A 25,979-nucleotide genomic window follows, 5' to 3' on the forward strand; every position below is an offset into this window, starting at 1 on the left:
ATCGCGGACAGGTCTTGGTATAGAGCCACTGGGTGATCCCGGAAAGTGAGGGAGCGTACTTTTTGGGCTTCCGCCATGATCTTTTCTTTCAGTGGGAAGTTCAGGAGGAACGCCAGGATGTCTGGAGGGGGGCCATTAGACCTTCTGGCGGGACCCACCCTGTGCGCTCTGTCGATTCTAATGGGGAAGGACGGAGACGGAGGACCACCACCGACCCAGGTCAATAGCCCCACCTCAGGTTTGAGAGGGGGGAGTTGCCGTAGTTGTCCCCACGGAGATCCAGTAGCAGCTTCTCTGGGGTGGACACTGGTGCAGGAGCCTCCCACCTTAGTCGTGACGTCCAACCGATACCGTGGATTTCTGGGTGCTCACTACTGGCCAGGCGTCCCGCAGTGGTCTGAGCTTTCCCCCTTCACTGTATCCCGGGCGCGCCTGTGCATTCGTCTGGGTCAGGGTACAGTCGCGGTACCCGTCAACAAGGGCCGTCGCCCAGATCTCTGTCGAGTCGTCCCTCAGGCAGTTCTGGGTGCCCACGCGGTCTATGGCCCTCCCAGGGGTGCCCCACCGCAGATAGCGTACCTCAGGGTGTGCAGCCTGAGCACCTTGGGCCTTGTGGGTGCTCCGTCGTGCGTGCAAGGTGGTGCCGGTGATTCAGGGGTGCCACTCGCCTGGGGGGTGTCCGTGTCCTGTCGGCAGTAGACCGCCCCTGCAAGGGAGCCACCCCACTGAGCGCTGCGTCCGGTCTCCCACGTAGCCCGGCTAGGCCTCCAAGCCGGGCGTTTGCGTAGCTCCTCCCCCGGTCCAGCCAGTACCTCGGAGTGCGGAGATCTCCAGGCCCCGGCCGGTGAGGCGGCCGCTCCAGGCGCTCCACTTGCTGCGCTGTCGGGGGCGCTCGCCGGGCAGCGGGGATCGTCTGTCTCGGGCAGCGCACTCACTGTGCAGTCCGTGGACTTCCAGCAGGTTCGGGCGGGGGTCCTCCGTCTCGGCTCGCCGCCATCTTGGAGCACCGGGGGGCAGCGGACTCGCCCCGGACACCACACCGCTCCACTCCTCGACTCCCAGCTGTGCTGTCCGCCGGTGCCGGAGAGCCCCACTCACTTCGGCGTGTCCACACCTTGCCTCCCAGCCGTCCGGCGCCACGCTATCCTGTCTGGGCTGGGGTACTGCGTCAGCCTCGGCTCGCGCTGGTCCGGAGCTCGGCACCTGGAACACGGTGAGTTGTGCACTCTGTTGGGCGCTGATTGCGACGATCAAGCCGTCACCTGGTTCCCCAATCAATTGAGCCAGTCAGCGTGGCTCCGGGGGGAAAATTCAGCTGAATTCAGGGCTTGGGGCCTCCGATGGGGTCGGGAGCTCTAGCAGACACGTCCTTCTACCCCGCCATCTTGGCCACGCCCCCCAAATTCCTTTCTTTTATAACACCCTTACATATCAATTCACACAGCTATTGGCCTGGAAGTCATGGCAGACTTTCTTTTCTGTCTGTAATTATATGTAAAAATTAATTAAAATGGAAAACGGGGAGTTTTAATCATAATCTTTCATCTGCTTCAATATTGCATAAAAAAATCAGCAAAACGTCTCTTAACCAATGCCAATCCTACTCTAAAAGGTAATGCTTCCCTAAAAGCAACTTTCCAATCTATAAGTTTCTACTTAGAAATAATGCTTCAGATCACAATACAATACAATAATTTTAAATAAAATACACTTATGTATTGGCAGCCAATGAAGGGCATTGAGTGCGGCCGAGGCAGATGACTTCCTCGGCCTGCCAAGGACAAGACGGGCGGCTGCATGTTGGACCATCTGCAACCTGTGTAGTACAGATTTATTTGCTCCAGCATACAGACTGTTGCAGTAATCAAGTATTGATGTTATGAGTGCAACCGCCACTGTTTGCCTTGCTGTCAGGGGGAGAAGGTCTAAGAATTTTCTGAGACCTCTAATAATGTTAATACAGGTACCAGCCACAGTCACCACCTGTTGTTTAAATGACAGGGAGTCATCAAACTTAATGCCCAAGTTACTGGCGGTGGAGATGGTATTTGGAGGAGCTTCAGTACCTTCCGGCCACCACTGCTTTGGAGAGAACAGATTTTGATGACCGAAAGGCAGGATTTTGGTTTTACCCGAGTTACATTTAAGATGGTTACTCCTCATCCAATCGAATGTGGCGGCCAGACACTTTTTAAGATTTCCCTCCGCTCCCGATGACTCTATCCAATACTAAGATGAGCTGAGTATCATCAGCATATGATATTGTGCTGATCTGAAAAAATGAGATTAGTTTGATCAGGGGGACCATGTATAAGTTGAAAAGTACAGGGCTCAAACTAGAGCCCTGCGGCACCCCTGTCGTGATAACCTTCTCCTCAGAACGAAACTCTCCCAGTACGGTGACTTGGCGCCTTTGACTGAGAAAATTCTTCAGCCACGCCAGCACTACTCCCCCCAAACCAGATTTTACTAGGCGGTCGATTAATATAGGGTGCGAGACCGAATCAAATGCCGCCGATAAATCTAGTAAAATCAGGACGGCTTTCTTCCCCTGGTCGATGGCGGCCCGCAGGGTCTCAGCCGTAAACAGGAGGGCGGATTCTGTCGAGTGATTGCCCTGAAACCTGTCTGCCCTGAAACCTGTCTGATTGGCATGCAGAATATCATTGTCCTCTAAGAACTTAGTGAGCTGTTTATTTACGAACGCTTCCGTCAGTTTAGACAATACTGGAAGTAATGAGATGGGACGTAGGTTCGTGAGAGTTGTCGGGTCAGCTTGTGGTTTTTTCTGTAGAGGCTTTATGGCTGCCAACTTCCACTCCCTAGGGATTACGGCAGAGGACAGTGACTAATTATTAATTGCATTGATGAGGGGATTTACCTCGTCCACTAAGGCTCGTAGGAACATCAGGGGGCAGGGATCAAAAGGAGATCCAGACCTGCTTGATAAAATAGCCAGGCGGGACTCTTCTAGGCTGATGGGACAGAATGTTTTAAAACAGACAGTGTCGGAATTCTCCCCAGTCAACTCATCCATAGGGAGGTGCACCGGTTGGGGAAAGTCTCAGGTAATGTCTAAGATTTTTTGCTCAAAGTAATTGGCGATGCAATTACAAAGGGTCAGTGAGGGCGGAATTTCCTGCGAAAGCGATCTGGGATTACTGAAACTATTTACAATCCTAAAGATCTCCTTCTGCCTATTGTTGGCGGAGGATATAGCCTCCGAGTAATAATGTTTTTTAGCAAGTTTAATCGAGGCATGATACCGCCTCCGAGCTGTTTTATAGATGTTTTGATCATTGCTCTCATAATTTCGATGCCACCTCCGTTCTAACTTCGCCTAGTTCCTCTTTTAAGGCGAGTGAGAACCATGGAGCAGATGTTTTTTTAATTCCGTATGAGTTCACTGGGCCTGTCAGGTCCATTTGCCCACTGAGTGTGGTGATCCAATCACAGAAGCAGTTGTTATCTGTTGAGGTGTGGCCAGTCAAGACAGGTTTATTCTGCTTTACACTCCCTAAAAGGTCTGGATTGGAAAGTATCTTTTTCCATCCTGGTTTGACCCGGCCGACTACTTTGCCAGCTCCTTTCCTTCGAACATCACCTTTGACTGCAAAGTCGAATGGGATGGAAACAAGGGGATTTGACCTTAAGAGTGTCTAGGTTGGAGCAGATGCAATCAAGCATATGGCCCGCTATATGTGTAGGGTCCTGAGTCAACAGAGTTAATCCGATAACATTGATTATATCCATAAAGCGGGCCACCTCTGGGTCACTCTAAGAGTCTAAATGGAGGTTAAGATCCCCCAGCAGGGTAAAGTTGGAGAATCTGAGAGTAAGATCGCTAATTGCTTCCCCAATGTTCTCCAAGAACTCTTTAGCATGCCCAGGAGGGCGATATATCAAGTCTCCTGAAAAAGTAAAAGAGTCATGAATCTGCAGACAAAAGGCTATGCTTTCTGCCCCATTAATGTCTGGTATTTACTGAGTGGTGCACTTCATGGTGTCCCGGTAAATAATTGCAAGCCCTCCCCCGCGTTGCTCCTGCCTATCCAATCTTGAATTAAGTAGCCTTTCGGAAGAGCTATTGCTATATCTGAGTTACACCAGGCTTTTAGCCAGGTCTCTGTAAGCAAAAGCCAGTCCAGGTCGGCCTCTGTGATGAGGTCGAAAATGTGTAGTGCATTCTTACACATAGACCTTACATTCATAAGTCCCCCTCGGATAACATTAGGCCCCGTCTTTCCATTTAGTGCAGGCTCAGAGGCAAAAGTTGCCTTACAATGCCTACAGCTAACTGGGCCTTCCCATTTATCAGGCTTCAAAGCCTCATGGCACAGAGTTGATCCTTTATTCGAGGATAGTATATGATCTCTGGATAGGACTTGATTCAGGGGTGCATGTGCAGCATATAAGGCCCTTGGCCCGGCTCCCGCAACGGACGGGCACAGACGGGCTTACCTTAGGTGCACCTTTGGCGCGCCGTCGGTGCGCCCGCTGCTCACGTCCACTGCGCGGAGGCATCATGTGAGCTTTAAATAGGATGTTGATGAGGGTCCTAGTGTAACCACTAGACTGTCACCTCCTCCAAAATGGCCCCCGGAAGAGAGTGTGTTTGTCTCCGCTGCCGCGCTACCAGGCTCCATCCACAACAAACAGCACAAGCTGCGGTGGACCGGGGAGAGAGGCGGAGTCTGAAAGGAGGTAAGTCCCCCAAAAATAATTTTTCCTAGATTGTGCCTACAAACATAAATTTCAATTTAAAAACAATGAACTATGCAGAATAGTATTCATTCACACAGAAAACGGCGATTTTAAAAACAGATTGAGGCAGTTTATACCAGTCGTAGCTTTAGCCGCGTGGCGGGAACTCCATGTCAGTATTACTGCAGCGCTGCCAAATCGCTTGCCCTAAATAGGAGGTTGATGCGGGTCCTAGTGTAACCACTAGACCGTCGCCTCCTCCAAATGGCCCCCGGAAGTGAGTGGGTTTCACTCCGCTGCCGTGCTACCAGGCTCCCTCCACAACAAACAGCACAAGCTGCAGTGGACCGGGGAGAGAGGCGGAGTCTTAAAGTTAAAGGCAGTAAGTCCCCCAAAATTGATTTTTCCTAGATTGTGCCTACAAACATAAATTTCAATTTAAAAACAATTAACTGTGCAGAATAGTATTCATTCACACAGAAAACCGATTTTAGAAACCGATTGAGGCAGTTTATACCAGCCGTAGCTTTAGCCACGTGGCGGGAACTCCGTGTCAGTAGTCCACCCTGGTTCCTCTCCACCCGTCCCGTACCTGTTTTGACTGGCAGACAACCATCCCCTTGCGCAGGCAATCCTTCAAGTACCTGGGGATTTGTGTTGCCCTGCTCCCAGAGCTGGAGTGGGACTTGAACATCACACCCCTACTCACCAGGGCGGACCTTAGGAAATGGAAATCTCTTCCCCTTAACCTCCTTGGCAGAAGCGCCCTTTTCAAAATAATGGTCCTCCCCAGTTCTTGTACATTCTGCAGAATATTTCCTTTCACCTCCTGGAAACCTGGTTTTGCGAGTTCGACGGTGTCCTTACCCGTTTCTTGTGGGGGGCGGGAGATCGCCAATGTTCCTGGTACATTGCCAAATACCTCCTTATGACGGAGGTATGGGAGTCACCAACCTTCATCTCTATTACCTTGCCACAAAACTTATCATGATCCACGATTGGTTCACGGGCGGCTGGTCCGACCCGGCGTACCAAGTGGAACTTCAGGCGATGGACTTTCCGTGTCTTCAGGCTTACTTGTATGGAACCCACGTGCCGCGAGACCTGCCCCCATCACTTGGTCGGTCCTCCTGGCTTGGTGCACCTCCTTTTGCCACACGGGGTGGGATCGAACGCTTACCAGGCAGACCTCCCTGTGGTAGGGCACATGGCTGCAGGAGACCTCATCCCTCCGGGACTTCCATCGGTGGGATCACAGGGATCTTGTTTCTTGTGGATGTTTGGGTGGGGGACCATATCATAACTTTCACAGACTGGAGCAGCGCTACTCTCTCCACCCCTCCCAGTTTTACAAATATCTGCAGCTCAGGCATGCCCTAAGGGTGCACCTTTCCTCTCCCTCCTCCCTTCCTGAGTTTAGTCCCCTTGAGGCCCTGGTGATGATGGGGGATCCAGGTAGGGGCGGGGTCTCCCGGGTATACCGTTCCCTCGTGAAAAATACCCCTGCAATCTTTGACGCACTGCGACCCGTTGGGAGGGTTGGCTGGGCCCCTTAGAGGTGGCGGATTGGAGGGACGCCCACATGGCCCGAAGACTCTGACGATCTCATCGAAGCTGCGCTTAGTACAACTTTACTATTTACACGGGGCTTATCTCACCCCGGAGCGCCTATACAAAGCCCAACTGCACCCTTCCCCGACCTGTGCGCGTTGCAACCAGGCCCCTGCAGATTTCTATCATATAGTGTGGCAGTGCCCTGCCCTTGCTCCATTCTGGGCGGGTGTGGAATTAGAGCTCTCACAGACCCTAGGGTGGACCATTCCCCATGACCTTTTGCGCCTGATTTTAGGCGTGTGCGATGGCCTGGACGGCTCTCAGGCCGACAAGCATTTCCTCGGGACAGCGGTTGCAGTGGCGAAGCGAGATATAGCGGAGCTGTGGTACCAGGCCAAGCCCCCCACTGTGCGGAGGTGGAGACGGGGGTGGATTGGTGTGGGACTCAGAAGGAGCTCCTCTTCAAAGCCGGGGACTGCCCCGAACTTTTCCAAAAGATTGGGGCAAATGGTCGTTTGTCTTCTGGGTTAACCCTCTGTATGATTTTACCCTGTTGATTAATTTGATGATTCTTGTCGCTCTACATGTGTATGTACAGTATGATATTATGTTTGATCTTGATGCCTTTATGAATTTGTGGTTTAAAAATTCAATAAACTTGATTATCAAAAAAAACTAAAACATAGAAATTCACTGAAAAAACCTAAAGGTTAAAGTGACGTTGTAGTTAGGAATTGTAATATCTTACTTCACATTAAAAAATACCTAAGAAATGTACTGAAAAAAACAAATGTTAAAGGTACGTTATAGCTGGGTGAAAATGTCAGTTTAAACATAATGTTTAAAACAAATATAACCAGTGAAATTCACCAGTTATAGTTATCTCAAGTAACTATTACTTGTGCCCCAAAGTAACTATAACTCGCGCCCTCGCCATGCACTGCTAATTACCTCATATATCACATTACTAACAACTTTCTGTGTCATCATTGGTAACATCGCTGTAACATTTGAAATGACATCATTAATGACATCATTGATGACAACACTGTGCATGGCAGGGGCACAAGTCTAAGGTGCAGTCTGTAGCCGTCTACATTGTGGGCTTCAGGGATTTTATTCACAATTTATTCAGTGCACACCTAAAACTGAAACAAAAGTTGGAGTGAAAAAGAAGTTATTCTGAACCCGACAGAGGAGCATGCACAGCAGGTGAACCTACATCACAAGTCACAAATCTATTGTTATAGACTAGTATTGTTTTCCTTATTCACCTAGTAGTTCTTGTAATACAACAGCGCTGCTTTGTTTATATATGATCATTCCACCAGCCCCACTCAAGGTTATATATGTTTCTTATGAGAAAGCAACCAGAAGGAATCAAGGATGCAAGACCACGTTGGTAGGTAGAGGACTGTGCGTTTGGCTCCATTTTATTTTTCGTGCAGTGCTCCAGTGCCCTTTCCTGATAGACACTAGAATTATCACATAGGGATATAAAAAGGGGGGTTATGAGATAACAGTACAGTAAATACTAGGATGAGTAATTTGTACTACTCTTTCCATGCTCACTAAGATTAATAGAAATAAATCAAACAATGACATGTATGCAATTCCGTTTGTAACATGTCCTATAAAATGTAAATGCAAGGAAGCACTGGTTGTATAGTGTGAAATAAAAACATGTTCGATGCATATGAGCTGCAGATTACACACTATGCATAGATCGCCATCTAATGTTGGGCCTGGATGTTTGCACTTGTTTTTGTTCTGAAAAGTCTTTGGAAGTCACAGGATAGTGACCCCTCCTTTGGATTACATTGCGCATGGGCATCGGCTTCATCCTTAGATTGTTTCTTTCCGCCATCCGGCTCGGATGTGTTTCCTGCGCTCCAGTTTGGAATCCATTCATCTTCGGCGCGCAATCCTTACCCTTTTTGACGGTACTGTCTTGAACGCTTTCCCCAATCGACGCAAGTCTTAACAACTTTGAAGTCTTCACTTCCGGTCGTCGACGAAGGCCTTCGGGCCTACCTGGGCCTTATCTTCTGGCTCAAGAAAAGGACGCCATTCAAGAAGTGTCCTCAATGTGGGTCGAAGTTTCCCCACATCGATCTCCATGAGGTGTGCAACATCTGCCTCTCACCGGAGCAGGAGGCCAGAGACTGTTCAGCTTGCGCCTCCTTCCGCTCCAAAAAGACTATTCGGGACCGACTAGCTCGAAGGACTATGGCTCGCTCGTCATCTTCGATCCCCGACGACCTCTTCCAAGAGGGCGTCTATGTGCCAGAACAGGAGCGGGTCTAACGCGGCATCGTAAGCGACGACGAGGACTCAGACGTCCAGGACATCACTCCGGCACAGCCGGTCGTAAGTACACACATCGACCCCCCGATCCTCCCTCGACACCCTTGAAAAAGGCTTCCGCAACACCTTCACCTTCGGGCCCAGGTGCACACCGAGAGACTGCTTCCCATGCCCCACCTTCGGGCCAGGTAAAGGAGCCTACTAAGCCTTCAGACGCCTCGGGCTCGAGTCAGCCTACCCCCGGTACCGACACATGCCTGCCAGCACTGAAAAAGAAGCCATCCTCTTCCTCTACCACGCCAATCGCTGCTAGGACATCCAAGCACTTGGAACCTAAGACTGGCACCGGCTCTTCAACACAGAAAGCACACTCGGAGCAGACCAAAAAACTGGCACCAAAGTGCCCGACTCCCATGCCTCAGAGCCGAAAAAGGCCTTGGAACCGAGAAAGCAACACGTTCCAACGGCCAAAGATACTCCCAAAGATCACGGTTTGAAGCCAAAAGAACATAAAACCGCTACTGAGTCGCTGCCGAAAAAGCCTACGGAACCAAAGACCTCGGCATCGAAGGATCTACCTTCAACAGAAGAACTATTTCGACCAGATCCTACCCAAAAAACTCTTGTAAAGGATCCCAAAACTGGTCACTTGACTCTTAGCTCCAAGAAACGACCAATAGATGCGCCTGCACCAGCTCCTCCTCCTAAAAAGAGAGACATTGCAACCTCTCCATTAAGGATCCTTTCTCCTCCTCCTGCACTTCCTCCACCACATCACTCTCCTACACCATCCCCTACTCCAGTAGAAGATGATGTAGATAACACCTCTGATGATACGGGGGGAGGTGCGGACAATGAATCACTAAGGAATCCTAGTCCTCCTGACTCCCCTGACTCCAGGGGTGATTATAGCACCCCAGACGTCCCTAACATGCCACAAGATGACCTATACCCCTCCAGGCTTCCCGCCCCCCCCCCCCGACAACACTGTCGGCTTTAACCAGCTCGCCCATAGAGCTGCCCAATACCATGGGGTTGACCTGCACACAGACCCTGTGGAGGAAGATTTTCTCATGGACACTTTTGATCCTACTCAAAAGTCCACCTCAATTCTACCCATGCTTAAGGGGTAGAATTGAAGTATTCAAAGATCCGGTCAGGGCTCGAGTCATCAACCCCCGGATTGAGAAAAAGTATAAGGCTGCCCCTACAGATCCAGTCTACATTAAAGGCCCTGCACCCCTAGACTCCCTTGTAGTCTCCAATGCGCGACAAAGAACAGATTCCCAAACATCAGGTGAGCTCATCCTACAGATTAATTCAAAACAAAAGGTGCTACAAGGGATTTGTTTTTAAATTGTTCGGTCTAAGCTCTGAGTTGTACCATAGTAACACACTCAACAGTATCCACAGGATAACAATATTTCTTTAAATGGATAAATGAATTAGTGGAAGGTCAGAAGAAAAACAGAGCAGGGGAATTTATATTTCAAAAAAATCTTTACTAAAAACAAGTTGTGGGAGATAAGTGTACAAATTAATTTTAGCAAAAAAATCATGAACAAAGATTGACAACAATTTATCTATAGTTCATGACTTAACACATCAGCTCCCAAAATGATCAATTAAATGTGGTTGTGAGTTTGTGTTGTGAAACAACATTAGAGGAGTTGATGGAATGTCGACGTTTCGGTCACAGTTGCTGATGTCAAGAAGACCATCATCAGGACGATGACTATTCAATTGCTGAAGCAAAGACTCCCTTGGGGTATGAAAGGATAGGCCTCCTTTAGTTGGCTGTCAACATTTTTTTTAACCTCGATAAAGTTCTTGAAAATACATGCAAACCGCCTCAGTTGGCTGCGTTAGGTGAGTTGAAACACCAAGGGTGTGGGACGCTGTTCTAATCTGTGCGTTCTCTTGTAATTAAAGAAAAGAGATACCGCCTCAATTGGTTGCTCTAGACGAGTTAAAACATCAGAAGTGTTGGACGTTGTTCGAATCTGTTAGTTCTTTTTACAAAGGTTCGATTTGGCAAAACAGCGTATCCTCGGTCGGCAAAACGACGTGTCGTGGCTCAATAGTCATTCGGTCTTCTTGACATGAGCAACTGAGACCGAAACTTCGACATTCCATCAACTCCTCTAATGTTGTTTCACAACACGAACTCACAACCACATTTAATTGATCATTTTGGGTTGTCTTTTCTTCATCAATAAGGAGCTGATGTGTTAAGTCAGGATCTATAGATAAATTGTTGTCAATCTTTGTTCATGATTTTTTTGCTAAGATTAATTTGTACACTTATCTCCCACAACTTGTTTTCAGTAAAGATTTTTTTGAAATATAAATTCCCCTGCTCTGTTTTTCTTCTGACCTTCCACTAATTCATTTATCCATTTAAAGTAATATTGTTATCCTGTGGATACTGTTGAGTGTGTTACTATGGTACAACTCAGAGCTTAGACCGAACAATTTAAAAACAAATCCCTTGTAGCACCTTTTGTTTTGAATTGCACTTTGCCCAAGCCTACAAGGGTTTATTGGGTTTCCCCTGCCTATAATCTCATCCTACAGAAGCACCACCGGAGGCTACTCCTCAGATAGCCCCTCCACTTCTTACAAAACCCCTACCCAATCACCTTCACTAGAGGCTGCCAAATAGGTGGTTACAAGGGTAACAATAACAAAGGCAGAGGCAAAACTAACAACTCCCGCTCTGCCTCCAACCCTGCCCAATGACTTCCCTCCACTTCCCCCGGACCATTCCACTCCAGTCGGGGAAGACTGCAACAATTCTTTCCTGTCTGGACCAACATCACATCAGACAGGTGGGTGCGACAAATAATTCAATCGGGTTACTGTCTCGAACAAACATCTACCCCACCCCAAACATACCACCCAAACAGCATCCAATGTCACAAGAACATTTGTTACTGCTAAAGCAGGAGGAAATATCCCTCTTACAAAAAAGTGCAATAGAACCAGTTCCCCTGCACCAACAAAACAAGGGAGTCTTCTCCCTGTACTTTCTTATCCCAAAGAAGGATGGCTCTCTAAGGCCTATTCTAGACCTCAGACCCCTAAACCTATACATACAATCAGACTACTTCCACATGGTCACACTGCAGCAGGTCCTTCCTCTTCTTTCACAAAACGACTTCCTTGCTACCATAGATCTCAAGGACGCCTATTTTCCACATTCCCATTCACACCGCTCATAGAAAGTATCTCAGATTTGTAGTGGACGGTCAGCACTACCAATTCAAGGTACTCCCATTCCGAGTCACAACAGCACCACAAGTGTTTACCAAGGACGTAGCGGTGGTGACAGCACACTTATGAAGACAACACATTCACGTCTTCCCATATCTCGACGACTGGCTCATAAACGCCAGCTCATACAGCCAGTGTGTACAACACACTCACACCACCATCCAACTACTCCACGACCTGGGGTTCACAGTAAACCACACCATGTCACATCTGCAACTGTCCCACATACAACAATACCTCAGTCCTACAATAAACACCTCAACAGTGCTAGCTTATCCCTCTCCTCCCAGAATAGCAAACATACAAGCTCCTCTAACAAAATTTCAACTAGAACACTCTCTTCCAGCTTGAGTGTTCATGCAACTCATAGGGATGATGGCCTCTTGTATATTCATAGTGCCTCATGCAAGACTCCAGATGCGTCCTCTTCAAGAGTACTTGGAACCAGGCTCAAGGTCAATTAACAGATCTAGTGTTGGTGGATGGTCGTACTCACCGCTCTCTGCAATGGTGGAACTCCAAAAACCTTTCCAAAGAGTGACCGTTCCTAGAGCCAGTTCCTCAAATAGTCCTGACAGTGGACGCATCGCTCTCTGGCTGGGGGGCTCACCTACTGCAACACACCATGCAGGGCAGGTGGACACCGCAACAAAAGGTACTTCACATCAACTACCTGGAGTTACTTGCCATATTCCTAGGTTTAAAAGCATTCCAAAAGCAAATATCAGGCAAGGCTGTCTTAGTCCGCTCGGACAACATGACAGCCATGTACTACATATAGAAACAAGGCGGGACACACTCTCTGCAACTCTCTCAGCTAGTACAGAACATTTGGAGTACAGTACATGTTCCTCTTAGCCCAACATGTTACCATGGCCGATCTGTTGAGCCGGATACGAGTGGGAACTTCATCCACAAGTTCTTCAACCATTTTTTCAAATGTGGGTACAACCTCAGATAGACCTCTTCGCCACCCACGAAAACGCCAAATGCCCAAGCTTCGCCGCCAGATATCCACACCTACTGTCCAAAGGCAATGCGATCTGGATGAACTGGTCAGGCAGATTTGCGTACGCTTTTCCACCTCTCCCACTCTTTCCACTAGTGGTGCGCAAACTACAGCAACATTCCTAACTGTTATTCTAGTTGCTCCAACTTGGGCCAGACAACCGTGGTACACCACGTTACTAGAACTTTCCGTACTCCAGCACCGAAAGCTATACCTATCTCTATGCCTCTTAACCCAGAACCTTGGAGACATCAGACACCCGGACCCAGCTCAGCTCTACCTTGCGATCTGGCTCTTGGGGTCCTAGAATTCGGTTACCTTAACCTTCCCCCTGACTGTATGGATGTTATTAAAGAAGCTAGACGTCCCACCACTAGGGCATGCTATGCAGCCAAGTGTAAACGTTTTGTAATATATTGTCATAACAACGACATCAAACCCCTAGATGTGTCTATTCAACACATCATAGGCTACTTACTACACCAGATGTAACTTAGCCTACACGTCTATTAGACTGCATCTTGCTGCCATGGCGGCATATCTACAAAATAGACAGCATCTATCACTTTTTAGAGTACTTGCCATAAAAGCCTTCATGGAAGGCCTCAAAAGAATAATTCCTCCCAGCGCACCACCTTCACCTGTGTGGAATTTAAACATTGTTCTCACACAGCTAAAGGGACCTCCCTTCAAACCTTTACTAAATGTGAGCTACAATTCTTAACATGGAAAGTTGCTTTCCTAGTAGCTATTACCTCTCTACGAAGACTTAGTGAACTACAAGGACTAACCATTCAGGAACCTTTCGTGCAGATGCATCATAATAAAGTTGTTCTCCAAACTAATCCTAAATTCCTTCCAAAAGTAATTTCTCCCATCCACCTCAATCAATCTGTGGAGCTGCCCGTATTCTTCTTGCAGCCACAAACCGTTCGCAGAAAAAGCACTTCATACCTTAGATGTCAAAAGAGCATTGCTTTACTACATCGAAAGAACACAACCCTTTCGTAAAACCAAACAACTTTTCGTGTCTTTCTTACCACCACACAAAGGCAAAATATATCAAAACCTGGAATAGCTAGGTGGATTGTAAAATGCATACAAATATGCTACCACAAAGCTAAACGTACGCTATCTTTCCCATTCTAAAGCCCACTCTACAAGAAAGATAGGGGCTTCAAAGGTATTTTTAGGGAACATTCCCTTAGATGATATCTGTCAAGCAGCTACATGGTCTACACCGCACACATTCACAAAATACTATTGTGTAGACGTGCAAACTAAACAGCAAGGTACTGTGGGCCAGGCTGTACTCAAAACACTATTTCTAACTACCGCAACAGATACTGGTGGTTCCCACTAGAAGGTGGTACTGCTATACAATCTATGCATAGTGTGTAATCTGCAGCTCATATGTCTTGAACATAAAATGCTACTTACCAGTATGCATCTGTTCTTGGCATGTAGAGCTGCAGAGTTGCACACGCCCAACCGCCTCCCCGTCTACTTTTATCTGTTCCAGTATTATCTTAATTAGATACAGCTTACATGAGCATCCTTCCTGTTTTCTTACAAAGCTCCATCATTTCCCTGCTGGCGAAAAACATGGATGAAGCCGATGCCCATGCGCAATGTAATCCAAAGGAGGAGTCACCTATCCTGTGACTTCCAAAGACTTTTCAGGACAAAAACAAGTGCGAACATCTGGGCCCAACACTAGATGTGTGTAACTCTGAAGCTCTACACGCCAAAAACAGATGCATACTGGTAAGTAGCAATTTCCTATTGCTCAGTTCGATACCTTGGACTGTAATGTGTGTAATTTGGTGATGCAGTTGTAACAATGTAGCACTGTTGCTAACCTATTTGACTAAAGGGCTTCATCGCCCATGTCTGCAGTATACATTAGAAACAGTTGTTTGATCACTTGATTTCAAAGTATTTATTAAATTATGATTGATAAAATGATTCTTCTTTTTCGTCTGTGCCTAAGGTGTAAACAAACCTGTAAATTCTACAGGACAACAAGCAAGTGGCTATGACAGAGCATGCAACACTATCGGATTTGAAAGAAGCTTTAGTCAGAATGTGGACATTACAAACCACCACAGGAGCAGCACAGTTGAAGAAGTGGGTCCAAGTATGGAGTATTGCAGCAGCTCAAACAGGAGTATAAATCCTGCCCAACATAAAGGACCCCAAAAACAGACACCATATATCTGGATTGACCAGAAGAAGAGTTTCAGTGAGCCTACTACCCCGAATCCAGATCAGAAAATAGACACTAGTTTGAAAATGTGGATCTGTGGCCAGTGCGGTAAATGTTTTAGTCAGTCAACTGAGATTGCCCATCAGCGAGTAAACAATGGGGAGCAACACTATACATGTAGTGAATGTGAGAAAAACTTCCATTACTCTACAAAGCTGGACAAAACCCAACAAGAATACAATGGAGAGAAATGTCATGACTCAACAATGAGGCTCATTCCAGTCATGGATTATGTGCCAAACAATAGCACTGTGGGGACAGCAACATCAAGAGAAAAACCCTACTTGTGTACTGAATGTGGGAAGGGGTTCAGGTACTCACAAGCATTGACAATTCATCTGCGGATTCACACTGGAGAGAAGCCACACATATGCAATGAATGTGGGAGACGGTTTAGTGACCTGGGAAACCTGAAAAGACATCAGAGAATACATAGTGGTGAGAAACCATATACATGTAGCCAATGTGGAAAGAGTTTCCGACAGGTACCACACCTCATCAAGCATCAGCGCATGCACACAGGCGAGAAACCTTATATTTGTACTGTGTGTGAAAGGCGGTTCATTGACTCATCTTCCTTAAGGAGGCACCAACAAATACATGCCAGAGAGAATCAATCGTCAGAAGTGTGTCATCCGACATAAAGAATCCATGGTAGAGCAACAACAATACATTCCTTAAATACCGGGCAGGGTTGGGATGGGCTACTGAGCCTCCAATTCTCTTTGAGCCTCTTGGCAATATGGCTTTCTCTACAGATCTGCTTCATCTCCCTTAAATATTCACATTGATATCCCGCCAGTTTTTAAACAAGTGAACTTTATATATTTAATGTCCATGTGGTCTCACACAGAAAGCAGCACGTGTACGGCCAATGAGCATGTCCTCAAAAGGTAATAAATACAGTTCCGAGGTGCCACATCATTCAAATCAGTACTATATTCTCAGTTATCAATAACATGTAGGGTTCGATTATTGGTACTTCACTGCTCAGAGTGCTGAGACAGATTGACTACTTTGGCATTGTCTAGGTATCTTCTTGATAATAACAAGTTGTGTTGTGGCATGCCACTGTCACCTGAAAAGTGCAACTCAGAATGATGTAAAGGATTGACACTTTTTGTCTTGGGACAAACTAGGGTGTCTCTTCTGTAAGTACCATCTACGCATTCCACCAGAGTCCACTACAGGATGGCATTCCTACGCACAAGCAGCACCCACTTTATGTTGCAGAGCCCAGGTTTTCAAGCTGTCCATTAATTGGAATCATCCTACCATAGCTTCACCGGGCAGAAACCAATATTATGACAGAGTGTCGCAAGACCTCAGTATTTACACAGTTAGTATCTCATCAACAGAAATCCCTTGTTTATGCAACTTTTCTCAACCAGCCCTCCTGCTGCTAGACTCTCTTGCTGTTCAAAAATAAACAGGGTTCATTTCCTCAACCAAGGATTCTTGTACACCATTATAACTCCATCGCTGCTTCACCACAGCAGTCAGTACCATTGTTGAACAAATGAATGAATTGCTGAATGCCTGCTATGAATGTGCTCAAGTAAAGTCTGTGAGGGCTGCCTCCCCGTGCGACAAATAAATATGCTACCTTAGCAGCTGGTGAGATTTATTCCTGTTAGGACATGTACAAGATAGACTAAAATGAAATCGAATTGGCGACCATCAAAACTTACACACAAATCACAGTAGCATTCCCATTTTATCGGGGTCTAACTTAGCCACTCATTTAATTTGTAAAAGTGGCACTGAAAAGTCCGCTCCATCATCATAGAGTGCTTGTGGCCAGGTCTCTGTAAAAGAGCCTCAAAATTGCTTGACAACTTTGAAAAGAGATGAGAGGAGAAACAAGTATGGTGACAGGACAGTATTGAGAAAGTGGAATGGGACCTTTGAGCCAAGTTCTACATTTGGTGAGGGTGAGGAGAGCATGGAATAATGTTACCGTTTGGTGCGAGGCAGCCAATCCAAACAAGCTCTACTGACAAATCCTCACCTCAGTCTAGTATTTCACATTTTAGGGTCTCAGCCAAATGTCCATCTATCCTGCAAGGTCCGGAATGTCCTCACTGTTCCTAGTTTGTGTTTGGAGATCAACTGGATTGAGCTCAGGGCTTCATCACAGGGGTAGCATTACGTTTAGCTGTGTCTGTTATAGAAGGGTAGTTTACAAGCCATGTTAATAGCCATGCTCTTTGTACTAAATTTTCCCACCACCCCTTCGCCATGGCAAATCGTGGCGGAACGGAGTCTTCTAAGTTTGCATCCCTCTGCATTACAGCAGTGCAACCAGTGCTTCTATCACATAGTGAGGGTGTTTTAAGATGGGATGAGGCTCTCTTGGGATGTCTACATGAAGGTTTAGTGTCTCTGATGGCTGCAAAAGGTCTTGGAGGGAATGCTGTTAGTCTTTGAGGGCTGTTTGTGGTTGCCTGGCGTGGGGGGGGGGGGGGGGCGGCAGCTGAGGGTGTTTGTATACCAGTGCGATGTCCATCTGGAAGACTCTGGAGTTAATGTCGAAAGAGGGACTAAATGGGGCAGAGGTCATGTGGGCTTGGCTCACAGTTTCTGCATTCTAATATTTCATAGATGGAATATGCATTCCGAACAAGTGCAGCTTGCCTTGGTAAACGTCACTAATAACTATGCTTCTTGTACTCACTTTGGGCCAGATGTACTCTCTCTGAATTGTAATTAGGAATTTGGTATTCCTAACCCATGAAAAGTTTTATTCACAAATAGCAATTCTTCGTAGGCCACAAATCAACCTACCTTATGAATATTAAAGTGGTTGGTTGCAATTTGCAACCCCTTAGGAATTGCTGCGTTTCCAAAGGTGGCGGCCTGCTGAGGTGCCAGTCCACCATCCACCATGTCTGTGATTTTTTTAATTTTTAATAAAGCAATACATTTTTAGGTCGAGGACCGAAGGCTGCGCTTGCGCAGTCTCCGGTGGGAGATTTAATGATTTTTAGGTCCAGGACCGAAGGCTGCTCTTGCGCAGTCTCCGGTGGGAGATTTAATGATTTGGAGTATGGGGCTTGAACCCTCCTCTCTCTTCCAATGGCTGGCTCCCTAAACGGAGGCCAGCCATTGGATGAGAGGGGCATCACTCAGTTCAAGCCCCGTCTCTTTCGGATTCGGGTGCGTGTTTTTTTTGCGTTCTTTCGACTGTGACGCCATCCATCCCTCAGAACGCCAAAATCATGCCCACAAATCCAAAATTTTCGGAGTTGCGGCCACCATTTTTTTGTTTGTTGCTGTTGTTGCAGGAACAGCCTCGCTGGCACTCCAGGTAAGTGCCGTTTTTCGTGCCTTCTCCCTCCGCCAGGACAAGGCTTACCTTACTCTTATATGGGAATGGGAATGGGAATGGGCAGCTGCTCTTCTTACTTGAGCAAAATCGGCATGCTTGGCATAGTGCTAACGACGTGGTGATTTTCAACTACAAAGTAAAGTGCTCTTGCCACTACGGGAAAGAATAATGTAAATTATACTGCAGCACTATTTGGCTCGCATGCACATCACATTTTAGAAAACCTTTGACATTTCAATTCCTATCATTCTTTCCACTGTTCAAGAAAGTTATATTACTACCGACTTTTCATGATATCTAGCATTCGAATTATCGCTTGCAAGTATAAATGCACATGTAGGAGAACTGAGTAAGCAAGAGAGAATAGATGAATTTTGATGTACGTCTTCTACTGAGGGATATTAACCATTCTAAGATGGCCGCATTGGAGACACATCATGTTTCGTCCTTCTTTTGTTTCCGTTGAGGGTCCTGCTTGCCGCTTGAGAGAGCAGGAGCGGTGAGAGTGAACTTCGTCTTGAAGGGTGCACCGTGCTGACGGTCCCTACCAGGAGGTTTGCCGGATCTGGCTCCGCCGTTCCTGTTTTGCACCTCATTGTGTTCCTGCCTAAACCCGCGTGGCCTGCCTTGTCACCAGGTAGCAGAAATTGAGTAGGCCCGCTTAGCTATTTTCATTTCAAGTCGGAGTCTCACTGTGTAGACTCAGCATCACACAGGCTCATGCCTTGCCCTCATGTGCCTCCAGTCCCACGCAGCTCCATCATTGCTACTGGCCCGGCACCTTCCCACCAACCACTTGCCACGTTGTCCTGCCCCTGTGCTAGCCGGTATCCTGTGATACACCATGGCCCCTCGGCCAAGGCCAAAGCCCAACACCGTCACTACTCTCGTCAGCCATGCCAGGGGACTTCGGCTTTTTCATATTGTCCTCCCCTAGCATGCTGTGGACTCACTGAGCCACTTTATTTTCAAGTCAGTCTCTATTTGTAGACCTAGCCTGGCCGATTCTACACCCCATCTGTCTTTTCGACCCCTGTGCATTCTTATCTTCGCCCAAGGGTACAGACACCCTGGACCGCACAGTCGCAGTTTCCATACCCCTGACAAGTCCAACCCCAGTAGGACCCCACCACGGCGCTCGAGGCTGTCAGCCTCCCCCCCACTTTTCTGTCTTTCTAAGCGGCCACACACTTTGCTTCCACCCCCACCCCCCTCCCCCCACCCACCCCTGGGTGTTATTAATTTTTTTATAATACGTTTTGCTGATTACATCTTTACGTCCCCCAGCAAAATTCTCGATTGGGCCCTTATCAAGGAGGCACTCTCTGTCCTCGGATCCGCCATATGACACGTGACTGCTACTACAGCGATATTCGGTCGTTTCCTAAACAGGAACCCCACCTACATCAGTCTTCATTATTACACACGGTATGTGCCCTTGTACGTCTCTGTTACCCCCATTCAACTATTACTGTTGCTTTCGACCTCTTTCGGTTCGTCCACGTGTTTATTTCCCTCTCCTTGAGCCTTTGTGATCTCGTTATTAGTAGTGCTCTTCAGCTTGGACCGTGCTTAGATATGTGCCTATTTGTCTTCTGCAGCATATTCTCTCTGCTTTACGTTTTCGCTCCCATGTTTCTCATTACATACTGCAGTGTTTTCCCTCATTGTTCTCACACATGGGGTACACATAGGTCCAGCATTCTGTGTGTATGTGGGGGGGGGGGGGGCTCTGTGTGTGGGGGGGGGGGCGCTCTGTGTGTGTGTGTGTGTGTGGGGCTCTGTGTGTGTGGGGGGCTCTGTGTGTGGGGGGCTCTGTCTGTGTGTGGGTGGCTCTGTGTGGGTGGCTCTGTGTGTGGGTGGCTCTGTGTGTGGGTGGCTCTGTGTGTGGGTGGCTCTTTGTGTGGGTGGCTCTGTGTGTGTGTGTGTCTGTGGCTCTGTGTGTGTGTCTGTGGCTCTGTGTGTGTGTATGTGGCTCTGTGTGTGTGTCTGTGGCTCTGTGTGTGTGGGTGGCTTTGTGTGTTTGGCTCTGTGTGGGTGTAAATGCAATAGGTCATGCATTTGCGAGCGATTAAGCTATTGGCATGTAAATGACAATGCCATTTATTTAACGATTAAGCTATTGGCAATGTAAATGACAGTGCCATTTATTTATGATTTAAAAAAAAAAAAAAAATGTCATGAGCAATGCCAATAGCTCTACCTTTAATAATGCCGAGACCATTGCATTGTAAATGCGTGTTTCCTAATGCAGACAGTTTTCCTGCAAAGGAAAACTTGCTGCATTTGGGGGGGAAAAAACAGGATGTTTTTAAAAAGAAAAAAAATTTAATTGAGGTTTCATTTTTTAAGAGTAGACACTGGTTCCTCGGACCACTGCCTGCTCTCATAAAATAAATTGTCAACATTAGTGTAGGGGAATGGATTCCAAGGAGACCCCTTCCCATTCATGAATAAAACAATAAAAATGGTAGTAAATTATTATTGTTTTGCAACCCGAATTCGGTTGCAAAACAATAATACATACACCAAGGGTTGGAGTGCTACCCTGAACGATTGCTAGTGGTAAGACTTATTGCAAGCAGACGCCCATCACCTTTTCAGCTATATATAATTGTGAATCTGTCAGAACAGCTTGTAGCAACAGTGGACATTTTGAAGCTTACTCTAAAGAAATTATGAATTTGTATTTAATTGACCCCTATTTCTTGTGCCTTCTCATGAAATTCGTTAGGAGAACTTGAGCCCCAAGTCAAGGTGTTTTTATCCTACTAAAGTCATTTATTTTTCTGTTAGAGCTTTTTATTGGTACTTAAACACAAAGTGGACAAAGGAGAGCATCTCCCCTTCAGTCAGTGGTGACCAACACTAAGAAATACTGGTTGGAGCGGGTGGGTGGGAAAAACACAGGGGGTGGGGGGACGCGCAGCAGGGGGGGTTAATACTAAAATAAAATTAACTTAATAAATCACTTCCCTGGTGCTGCTGGCCGCCTCACACTCCTCTGTTGCAGTGCCTGTCCCAAGAGTCCCTGGGAAAGCATCACAGCTCCCATCCAATCTCTGTGCTGCTCTCTAGCATGATTGCAGCATGGGAATTGGCCTGAGCGGAGTAAAAATGCCTGCAAGGTTTGAGAAACCTAGTGCGCATGTGTGTTTGGCAGGCCCGAGACTGCCAGCAAAACACAGATGCCCTTAGAAATGCATATCGCACTCCTTCTCTCACCTGGCATGCCCCGGGTCGCCCCCCACCCCCACCCCTCAGAGCCAGCAGCTTAAAAAGAGCAAAACCATAGTAATATATTGTTTTTTATTTTTTAGCTGCTGGATCTGAGTCAGTGGGGCGACGCCCCTCCGCCATTGCGGAGGAGCACTAGTGCCTACAGTGACGTCTTTATATCAGCAAGAGGTATTATTCATTCACTCTTGAAACTGACCATCTGCATCCTTAAATCAAGATAGTAAATAAATAGAGAACAACATTTTATCTAATGAACCAGGATTACAGTGAGGGTAACGGAGACTGTATCAGTTCCCTGCAGGTGGTCACGTGTTCCTCAGCCGTAAACTTTGTCCATGTCTTAAGCATGTGCAGCTCCTCAGCCACTAGCCATTCAAGAACATGTTTGAGCCACGCTTACAGCGATGGCACCTTGGGTTGTGGCCGGTCATATCAACTCTCCTTCTGGACATAAACATTTCATTTTCAGGACTGGCATATAGACAGCATAAGTTGCTCCAACCTTTCATTTTCTCCACGAACAATAATAATTAAAATACATCCATTAGTATATATAGTCTGGGGCTTTGGTTTAGTGTGGTTTCATTCAAAGTTTGCTTTCACTCTCCATAGCGTACAGCATGGGTTAGTGATTTAGCCCACTTCAGCCATTGGCTCTCTTAACTGCAAGTGATGGCATTTTATTTTGTCAGCCTAATGATTAACCTATTTCAATGTGGACGGCCAATAGACAAAGCCCTGCTTTCTAATGGGGAATCTTTGTTTTTTAGCAAACATGCAAACCATCTTTAGGCAACAGCATTTTTACTTTTTTGTTACTTTTATACTTTTAATTATTGCATACGTTAACAAACAATAAATCACTGGTTTGCCAACGCCAGATATATTTATCATTGATTGTTTTCTTTTTCTTGGACTTGCAAAAATAGACTCAAAAGGAAGTGATCAAGTTTCTATTCCACTGTCAGTTTCGGAACAACCTGTAGTTTAAACATTTCTCCCTAACAGTCCCGCTACACTGTACATAATCATACTAGGGGACAAATTGACTCCCCTTCCTGATATCGTGGCAACCTTCTCCCATAGAGAGGTAGGCCTCGTGGACGAATAACGAAGATAACTGTATCTTGTAATGTAAGTAAGACTGTGTGAGCGTAAATCTAGTGTTACAGGACACTGAATTTACGTGGCTACAGGCCGTGTGTCCTATCTGAATCTGGCAAGGATCTAACACTGTCTCCCTGTCACCATACTTTAGTTGGGATAGGGAGTGTGGTGGTATCAGTTTGCAGTGCCCTAAACGTGGTTCAACTAACACACCAGGGCGAATCTGTCATATTGTACCATGTTTTAACCAATGTATACTGCTTATCCATGTACTATTTGTCGCTACATTTGACATGTGCCCCCTGACTATACCCAACAAGCTCAGACCACCCAAGTGCCCAGCATCACCAGAATATTTAGTATAATATGCCCCTTCCCTCTCTGGCAGTGCTGGCTAATCCACCAGTTTAGTGAGCCACAGAAGAGGTTGGTCAGTCGCTACCTTAAGCTAATGTTTGATACTAGCGGGGACATCTCTAGTGAGTCCTACTGTTCTTGGGAGATTGGATCTTGTCTTACCCCTGTCAAAACAACTGACAAAGTTTGAAATTGCATTTAATGCCAAGCGTACTATGATAGCCTAAAATTCTGCTCTTTCATCCTTGTACTCTTTGAGATGCAGAGCATTTCAATGAAGACATCAAAAGACTTACTTTGGCCACCATCACTGTGCCTCTAGTATATCACTATCGCTGTATATTTTGGCCAACCTAGTTACGTCCAAAGGGTTCTCATGCTGAGCCTCCTCGGTCTAGTTTCCACTACCATTTAAGAAGCAGATTATGTGTAACTAATTATGTAGCATACCTTCTATGGTCACTTACATGTGTTCATCCTTAAGCAGACTTTCCATTAACCTCCTACAATAAACCCATTTGAAAAGATTTCACCTTGCCCATTCCTAGATTTAGGAAATCCTGTTCGTGGGCTGTAGGTGCTCAGTCAAGGCCCCAATCTCTGGAATCAACTGCCCTTTCAACCTGTGGGCGCTGAGCTCTTTGATAATTAGATTAGGGGAGGACTCAAACCGGACAGTTCACTACATCCTATAAGAGTCTAAAGTGGTGTGAGGCAATTTAGCAGTATTTGTCCTAGCGCCAAGTAACCATTTGGTGGTGCAGTTAATAACCTAGCACAACTAGCTAAGTAAAATTAGCTTAAAAAGCAGCGAGTGAAACATGCAGTGTTTGTATGTGCAGAGTTTTAGGGACGTTCCCTTGCATCAGTGAGTGCACATAATGTGTAAGGGAAACAATTTTTTTAAGAAAACAACCAGAGTGCTAATGATGGTTACCATAAGTAAAATATCTGGGTAGTGTTGTTTACTCTCAGGCAAAATACTTCTTCAGACAAAGCAAAAATGATTGCTTTCTGAATAGAATGCATTTGCGAGATAAAAAAGCAAGCACTCAACAGGCGGAACCAAACAGCCAATAGTATGAAGTGCGAGTGAAATATTTATCTAGTTGGATCCAAAACTCACTTCATGTACACACTAAAGAATTGTACTGAACAAGACAAGTACTTTGTAATAATGACAGTGACAACGACTGGACAAATTGGTATTGCCAACTGGTAAACCAAGATGATATTTGTGTGGATTAAGCCATAGCTGGAGTGAGCTAGCATATCTAAATCAGGAGGGAGGAAGCTACTGTCACAGCCTTCTTTCAATCATTGGAGGCAGTGGACAAGATGTGTTTTTAGCTGGGAGTCCAACTCTGCGGTCAATAAACGCCATATGCTTCCTAGCTAGTTATACCCACATGCTTTGGAGATCTCCAATATAATGGTGCCACGTCAATTTTTCTGAGGTGGTCTGGAAACGTCAGGCTACCACCAGACACATCCTCTGGGAAATCCACGACATAGTGGAATCAGCTGCTCTTCAATAGTCATGCGGTATCACGCCTGGCTTCACTCATTACCTACTCAGTTGATTTACCAGCCAGCCTGATGGACAGGCAATTTGCAGGCTCTTGTCTACTTTGTGCCAAGGTGAATCTGGCCTTAGAAAGATTTAGGATGAAGAGTGTGACTGATTCCTCTGCCCAACGTCTCTACCCCACGACTTTGGTGGACGGAGGGGGGGGGGGGGGGGGGAGGGGGAGGGGCTGAGGGGCTGAGGGAGGGAGGGAGGGGGACGGGGCTGGGGGGAGGTTAACCTTTCTTCAGGACCAGAAGGCCATTACAGTGGACCAGTGGATATTATAATTTCTCCTTCCTTTTGAACAGAGGCCCTGCATGAGCACCTCCTGTCAGAGGACCACACTCACTCTCCCATAGAGGTGAAGGCACTTCGTACAAAGGTGCAGAGCAGTTGGTCCCACAGCAGGAAATTGGCATGGATGCTATTCATGGTAAGTCATGGTTTGCAAGGGCTTCGGTCTACAGATTATCCTGAACCTCAGGGTCTTTAACTTTTACATGTCCAAAGAAAAGTTGTAGATACTGTCCTGACTTGTGCTTTCGGCACTGGAAGCTAAATACTGGATGCTGTCCTTTGACTTGCAGGATGCATACTTTTACGTTTGGATCCTGCGGTCACACAGGAGGTACTCACAGTTTGTAGTAGGCTGCTGCTACTGCCATTTTGTAATCCTTTCATTTGGACTATCCTCGGCACCCATGGTCTTCACCAAGTGGTGGTTGTGGCACCCATGCAAAGATTAGAGATATCAGTATTCCCGTACCTGGATGTCTTGCTGCGTGAGGCAGGCTCGCTATAGCAGGTGTCGGAGCACCACCACATTTTTTCTATTGGGCTTTTCCAGCAGTTGCACCTGGATCCCTCTGATTGTTTCTTGGTAATAGGGCAGTGCTGGACAGAACATCCCGGAGTGGGGGGTGCCGCAATAGAGGGTCTGGACCATTCAGATTCTGATTCTGATAGTTTGGGAAAGAGCTAGAAATCCAGTCCTGACACTTATTTGCCATCTAGGTCTACTGGCTTTCTCAGCCTATTGGTCACTCTTGCATGCTGAACATGAGGGCTTTCTGGTGGAGTCTTCATTTACAGTGGTTCAAGCATGTCGGCAATCTTAAGGGCCTTCTTCAGGATTCACATGGACATTGCATTTGTCAGCTTGCTTGCTCCTCCACAAAGTCAAATTACACCAGATGGTAAAATTGTGTTGTTGAATGTGCGAACATACACAATTACATTCTACAACACATCATTG

General features: G+C 46.6%; 1 protein-coding gene across 6 annotated transcripts in view; it reads left to right on the forward strand.

Annotated features, from left to right (window-relative positions):
- The window catches only part of LOC147729620 (uncharacterized), a 96,261-nt gene extending 79,532 nt beyond the window's left edge, over positions 1 to 16,729 (forward strand). For all 6 annotated transcript variants that reach the window (XM_086954501.1, XM_086954504.1, XM_086954500.1 and 3 more), the window contains one exon: positions 14,844 to 16,729. In XM_086954501.1, the coding sequence (XP_086810627.1) occupies positions 14,844 to 15,763 (920 nt within the window). In that variant the 3' untranslated portion in view covers positions 15,764 to 16,729. The remainder of the gene's footprint in view (positions 1 to 14,843) is intronic.
- Positions 16,730 to 25,979: the final 9,250 nt, after the last annotated feature.

Source organism: Lissotriton vulgaris, chromosome 2_1, assembly GCF_964263255.1.
Source record: "Lissotriton vulgaris chromosome 2_1, aLisVul1.2, whole genome shotgun sequence".
Lineage (NCBI taxonomy): Eukaryota > Metazoa > Chordata > Amphibia > Caudata > Salamandridae > Lissotriton > Lissotriton vulgaris.